This window comes from Octopus sinensis, unplaced genomic scaffold (assembly GCF_006345805.1).
Source record: "Octopus sinensis unplaced genomic scaffold, ASM634580v1 Contig09277, whole genome shotgun sequence".
NCBI classification, from domain to species: domain Eukaryota; kingdom Metazoa; phylum Mollusca; class Cephalopoda; order Octopoda; family Octopodidae; genus Octopus; species Octopus sinensis.
The window spans coordinates 266,059-273,761 of record NW_021831752.1 but is presented as its reverse complement, the minus strand read 5'-3'; the positions used below and the strand labels follow the sequence as shown (position 1 = coordinate 273,761).

Genomic DNA, 7,703 nt, shown 5'->3' with positions numbered 1-7,703 from the left:
AAAATGCAGAAAATTTTTTTTAATTTTTTTTGGGGGGAAGGTTTTAAGGACTTCATCATGTAAGTCGAGGACATTGTAGTTGTTCATTTTAACCAAAATGCAGAAAATTTTTTTTTAATTTTTTTGGGGGGGAAGGTTTTAAGGACCTCATCATGTAAGTCGAGGACATCGTATTGCCAATTTGAAGTTGGTGTGCACACACAGACAGACAGACAGACAGACAGACACACAGACAGACAGACACACAGACAGACACACACCATACCATTTTATTATTAAGATTAAAGATGATTAATGTAGATCATCACCCCGGACGATATAAACTGCCCGGACGATATAAGACACGACAATAATTAAAAATATTCACCAAACCCGAACAAATTAAATAAATAGATTAATAAATAATGAACGTCTAAAACAGCAAATCCCCTTCTACTGGAATAATGTAATCATCGAAAATCGCGGTGGCACGTTCACCATCCGAAACATGATTATCACTAACTACTTCAGCCTCAGCCTCCCGTTCAATAAGCTTTTTATTCTGAATCTTTTTCAGACGATAAAACTCCTCCCTTTCTCTCTCATCCAGTTCTGAGACAATATAGTTGACTGTTCGACATATCTTGGGAATGACCACAAAATCGAGAGCATTCACACGCCGATTTGTCTGCTTTATCACGTCATCCAACAACGAGAAACACACTTGTAGAGATGCCAAAGACACCAACACCTCAATGCTTGACTGATAATTTTTTTTGAGTTTTTCCAACTGCTGACCACCTGCCGAAAGACCAAGGAGACCGTAGTCTGATAATTAACATACAAATACTGTCGACAGTGTCATGGAAAGCTTCAAAACTAGGAATGACTACTCCGGCTATGTTGTCTGTCTGAGTTCTCACTTTTGTACGGGCTTTGGACACGTTGTTCAGAATATTCTTCGAAAAGTCCCCGGAAGTGAATTTTGCTTCTGCGTAGGAAAAGGATGCTTGTTTGAGAGTATCGTTCATTGTTTCTTTGGTCTTTTTGTGATATAAAATAAAAAAAACAGAAATAATTTTTGACAGAATTGATCGGAAACGGATTGTAAGTGCATCTGCTTTTTTCTTAAGAAGAGTGTGGCCTTTCTTTGCAGCACGTAGCTTGCCTTTGATTATTTGTAAAGTCCTTTAATTGGTTAATTAATATATTTAGAGTACATTCGGGAAGGAAAAACGACGAGACGATCTGAAGACATTCTAGAAATAAATGTTCACAATAGACACACCACAAAACCGATAAAGAATTTAATTAAGAATTTAAACAATAAATCTATTGTCATTAAATTATATTTTATAAATATAAATATATAAATTAAATAAAAATTTGTATTCCTTAAGAGAGATAGAACCAACCATTCTTTAGAACAATCAAATCAAATCAAAATTTATTCCAAAGACCACCGTTAACCAAAAGAAAAACTAACTAGGTGATCCCGACGAATTTGATCATTGCTCTCAGCTTCGCTCTGTGCTGCTCTCTTGAGCCCACACAAGATCGTTGAGGGCGGATCGTTTCTTTATACCATTGATGCCCTTTTGTATTCTTCTCAATGAGAGTTTCGAAAGAGATTGGTGGTTTGATAGCTTCACCTGTATACCACCTTTCGGTAAGTGTGAAAGCTCTTTTCTGGGTTGCGGAGATTTTACGGATGTTTGTATTCGAAATCAGTGGCCCCCATGAGGCACAAACATATGAGATACATGGTTCGATATACTGTGAGTAGAGTGTTTTAAGTATAGGCTGATTTCCCATTTCCATAGACCAGTTAGGCATTTCAGGAGGTTGATTTTCTTTTCACATTTGTTCAGCACAGTTGTGACATGTTTAGAGAAGTTCATGTGCGTGTCATAAGTTAATTCCAATATCTTTTGCCATTTGCTGAAAGGTAATACTCTTTTCTCCACAGCAACTTCGATTGAAGTTTTCGATAGTCTTTTGGCTAAGGAGTAGAGAGTTGTGACAGATTTTTCTGTGTTGATCGACATCCGGTTTACGTTAAACCACTCAACTAGGTGATCCAGGTTTTGTTGTAATCTTCCTTTTGCTGTTTGGATGTTCTGGTCCCGTGATGCCAATACAATGTCATCTGCATAGGCCAGAAGCAGATCGTCATCGCCATTAGGCGTCGGAATATCGGCCGTAAACAAATTGAATAAGAAAGGTGATAATGGTGAGCCCTGGGGTACACCATTTGGGAATAGACGGAAAATGGAACGAATGTTTCCAAAGCATACTCTTCCTCTTCGACCGCTGAGGAAGTTAGTCAACCAGAGCTTGAGGTCTTCAGGGATGTTTGATTGGTAGATTTTCCATGCTAGGTTTTTTCTAGGCACAGCGTCGAAGGCTTTGTGGATATCCAGCGAACAGAGTACAGTTTTCTGATGTCTTGGCTTGCACGAAATGCCAGAACGGATAAAGTTAGTCAAGGAGCTAAGGAAGCTTGCAGTGGAACAATCTTTTTTGAATCCATGTTGGAAAGCCTTGTTGGGAATGCTGTTACTGATTTTTGTGAGAATGAGTTTTTCCAGAGTTTTTGACATGGAACATAATAGGGAAATTGGCCTGAAGGAGGCCGGGTCTTGTTTTGGTTTTCCACTCTTCAAAATTGGGCGGATGTTCGCCAATTTCCAAATCGTTGGGATTGAGTTGTAGTTAATTGACCAATTGTAGATTTTTGTGAGAACACTGATTCCCTCATTCCCTATGTTTTCAGGAGAATTATAGGAATGCCGTCTGGACCATGTGAATATGTTACTTTTGTTTGGCGTAGGGATTCCAATACTTCTTTTTCAGTGAAATGAGTTGAATGTAATAAAATTAAAGGATCAGATATTCAATTTTTATTTGTATAAAATTTGATTAATTTTTACAATTTAAAATTCCTAAACTTTAATAAAATTCGCATTTTCTTATAAGTGCGCTGTGCACATATTTCAAAATATGCTTCACGATATTTTAAATTCTTCTGATCCACTTGGAAAGTCATTAATTGATTCGGGAGCTTGTGTACTTAATGATCGTATTGTTATCGGTATTAAAAAATGTATTATTTAAGATAAAAGCATAAATTCTTTTTGTTCTTATTTAAATTCCTACTTTCAAAGTCAAGATGAAAATGTATTTTTAATTTTTTAATTTATAGACATCAAATATTATACTTACAATTATAGACAAGCTATTTTCAACACACGAATCGTTTAATTTTTAAAATAAAACTAATAAATAGAGTAATAAATATACTTCTTCCGATAAAAGAAAAAACTGAGGACAAAAATAGTTTTTTTGAAGCACGGAGTTTGGCCAGAGTTTTGTTATGTTTGAGACTGACTCAGGTGTGTACAGATAAACACATTTTTAGACAAAAATGATATCGAAAGTGTTCGAATATTACGAAAACCAGTCAGAAAATATAAATATTGTCCAATATGAGTCAAAAGATGAAGATAACCTTAATATTGGGGTGATTCTTCTTAATCAACTCAAATGGCTCGACTTTCATTCGATAGAAACACAGGTTTTTGTACAAAAATTTTTTTCGTAGCTTCTAGTTTTAGATTGTATGACAGGACTTGTAAATCGCTGTAGACTTAGCTCTTTGGAGCTTGTTTTGGCTGCCCTGCCGGAAATTGTCTTGACACTCAAAAAACAAATATTGGAATGTGCTGAATACATTCAACTTGGAGATCTGATTCTTCAGTTTTATATTATTTGGTTTCTTAGTTTTTAAGGTCTACTCGTGACCGTATTGGGAGTGTGGATATCTTGCTTAACTGTCTTCAAAGTCTTCCATTTCCCCCAAATGAGATGATTGTTAAAGTTTTTACAATTTTGATAAATTGTGTTAAAATAGACCATTCCGGGGGTTATGGATTTAATTAGTAGACATCCATCGGATCTTTCCAAACTATTTGGCTTTGTCGTGGCTAATCTCCCATCTGATAGTTCTAATCGTCTTCTTACAGTCACCAGTCTTCGTTCAGCTCTCATTAATTTATTTTTTTCTTTTTCCGATGATTCTTTACTGACGTTCAGTTCGGTGCAACCAAATTTTCTTTTGGATAATATTTTGAATGATCTTATTGGGGCCATTAATACTGCTGTTGTTTATAAAAGTGAATTCTGTGAGACATATTTGAAAGTTGTTGATATTTCTTGTTCAAAAAATGAATTTGATTTTTTGATTCTTCTTATTTTTTATTATAAACGTCAACTTCTTTCCTCCAATTTTCCCCATTCTGGCCTAAATCGATTAGTGAGATCTTTTTTAGACAAGAAAATTATGTTCAAATGTGTTCAAAAATATTTTACAGTATTATGAAGCTAAAAAGTATTTTTTAGATAATCAAATACATCATCGACTCTCTATTTGAACTGGCCGACGAATGCAACGGAACGACTTTTGTGGATATATATGTTGCCATTTTGTCTGCTGTGGAAGGAGACCAATTAGTATCCAATAAGATTTTGAATCATTTATTTGTATTGATGAAAAATATTAATTCAAAATCAAATCAGTTTGGACCCATTTTGTCTGTTCTGACTCAGTACGCTGAGTTTGAATCAGCAGTTTTGTTATTTTATGAATCTAATCATTTCTATAATTTGAGAAATCTTGTAAAAAATCAACATGATTCTAAAACGATGACAAATCTGCTCTCTTTACTTTCCAAAATTTGTGTAAAAGTAATCGATTATCACAAATCTTGCGAAATCGTCGTGGAATATACAGGATTTATCGCCTCGAATTTTTTTGCAAGTGAATCCAGTGTTGAATTAGGCTTATCGGGCACTAAAGCAACAGTGTATCTTATTGGTGAGTTCATCGGGTTTGTATTTTTGTTAAAAGTGCTATTAGTATTAATAATACGTTTTCCGAACAATATTTTCAAGTCATTTGGGAGTATATCAAAGAGTTAGTTGAACTTGCATGCCAGTCTAATTTGAGAATTATTGTTTTTAATGACCAACTCATGTTTTTATTGAACAAAATGAACATTTCAAGAATGAACAACAAAGTATTCTATTATTATAATTTAGATTCTGACAACATTAGGAGATTTTATTTATCGAAATTTTATAGAAAAATGTATTTTAAAAGTATCGACAAGTCAATTTTCCTTGTCTGATTCGGATTACGGGTTTAAATTACAATCAAAAACGTGCTTTTTGTTATTTTAATATTGACAGAGAGTGTACATTGCCCAGTGCAATGGCAGTTTTCTTTACCATCTCATCTATATCTGATTTATCTGATGTTTTAGTTCAAGAAATTAAATGTGAGTATTTTACTTTATATAGTGTTTGGATTTGAGTGGAAGGAAGCATGGGAGTCTTCAACTGACGAGGGAATAGCTGTCCTCAATACTTTGAACTGTTTAATAGAAGTAATCTACTTCGATCTCATATAATTAGTCAGCCAATACCCTGGCTATGTGCTCGTCTGATTGTTCCAATTTACTCGATCAACGATTGGAGTCTATTAAAGCTATTTTGTCCCAATATACGACCCTGTCAACTTCTGGATTGACGTTATCGACCACCATTGTACGAATTGACGACTTTACTATTCCCACTAAGTCAAAAGGCATTTGTATTTCTACTGAAATGGTTTTTTTTACTTTTTGATATAATAAGGAGTCTCCAGACGAGGGGATCTTGGATAAAGTTGTCTGTCGAAATCTTCTTTCCAATCATTATTCGAATTCACTTAGGTATGTTCATTTTTATGATTGTTTAGAAGAGTAAGTGGGGCTGTTTATTGTCATTTTTTTGGTCGCTTTTTTGTATTTTTAGTTTTTCTACGTGTTTAGAACCCGGTTTGTGATTTTTGTGAAAGTTTTTACAAGTTTGGATTTTTTTCCGATTTTTTCATTGGAATTTTATATCGAGAAATATTGGAATATAAAAAGGTTGATTATGTATTTTAGTTCTAGTCGAATAATAATTTTGAGTTTATTTTACAAGTCCAGAAGCCCTTGTTGAGGTTCCTCTTAAAATTTATTCCAATTATGGTGAATTTATGAAAGATGCATTTTAGATGGAGATTGGTGATGCATTTGATTCAGTCTTATTTCAAGAATGTATAATTCTATTGAATACTTTCGTCTGCATTAGTGAGGGTAATTTAATATAAACGCATTGCAAAGCAAATTCACTAAATAAGTTAAGCATTTGGCACTTTTTTGTGCAGTTAAGCATGTTGCAGATTAAAGTGTTTATTTTTTATGTAAAATTATATTTATGTGGGAACGGGTCAATTTATTATAGTGGATGATGAACGAGCTGGTTATTCAAATATTTTTCAAATTTAGAGTTGAAATCGTTGGTCCAACTCATAACACGTTTTTGGAAAAGCAGGCCTATTCTAGAAGCGACGTTAGATTTGATATCTCTATTAAAATTTTTTTGGACCTTTGGTTGTGACACACTTGTCGAATTGTCCGAGTCTCTTCTGACTATCGACTACGACGACAAAACACCTGCCACATTGAGTATACGAAAACGTATTTTAGTTCAACTGATAAGGTTTCATTCCTTTTAAGAGTTTAGTATTTATGTCGGATTTTCTCTAGTCAACTCGCCTAAGACTTTCACGAGACTCGACGAGATGGCAAAAAATGCTATTTATTGGTACCTCCGTGTTCCCGCATCAGTCTCATATCCACTTCTGACGAGGTTTTGTAGATTAATTCACTAAAGGGACACATTTGAATCATTTTACAAGACTTTGTGTGATTTGTTAGTTAAAGGTTCGAGTATGGTCAACGGAACTTCTGAATGGATTTTACTTGCGTCTACATTTTCTACATTGGTGGATATACTTCGAAATCAGAGAACTGATCGATATTGGAATTCACTTGTTGTCATTCTCATACGCCAAAGTCGACGTGTAGTGGCTTCCTTTCGACGAAATTTTCTTGCTGAACATCAAATTTCGTACTTTTATGACGCCTCGAGTCCTCAAAATTCAGTGCTTACTTCTTTTCAGAAAACAGCTCGCCGACTCCACCATCTATGTGCACATTCAAAGGTTTGAATTGAATTCCCTAATCAGTTAATTCGTGATAAAAAGTTATCGATCTATGTTCCATCGATGAAGAAGGAGTTAGAAGCATTTTTGGTTGATGTTAAACGAATATTCATCAAAGCTTCATCAGTCGGGGCTTTTTCTGTCGGAAATCTTAAACATCGGAGTATTTTTAATGGAGATGTTATACCATCGCAAATCCTTTCTGACGAATTCGGGGATAGTCACAGTCCGGAGACCCAAGAAACCGATGTTTAATAACTTTTTTTCATATTAAATACTTTTTGTTATTTCTTTGAAGAAATGAGAATTAACAGGAAAATGAAATAAATGAATCTTCCTTATTAAACTGGGTACCTGGCAAGCAGAAGGAGAAACAATCATCGGGAACGGACATTTTTTTCAACGCATATCAATAGCCATCTTGCGTGGGAATTGCCATTCCATCTTATTCTCTGCTGCTAATTAAATATTTATTAACACTTTTTGATAAAAAGTATCCTCATCAATGAAAGAAATATTCGTTTTTATAATTTATTTACTGATTATAAATTTGATATTTTTATATGGCAAAGATCTATTATAGACAAAATTTACGGCTAAATATTGCGGTTTAGTTTTCTCGATGGTTGTT

At 34.3% G+C, this 7,703-nt stretch overlaps 1 protein-coding gene across 1 annotated transcript; it reads right to left on the bottom strand.

Annotated features, from left to right (window-relative positions):
* Positions 1-412: 412 nt before the first annotated feature.
* Positions 413-1,275, bottom strand: LOC115228062 (V-type proton ATPase subunit D-like). Its single transcript, XM_029798737.1, is given in 3 exon segments — positions 413-826; positions 828-1,167; positions 1,200-1,275. Coding segments are annotated over 3 exon segments (792 nt in total). The 5' UTR covers positions 1,238-1,275.
* Between the last annotated feature and the right edge of the window lie 6,428 nt (positions 1,276-7,703).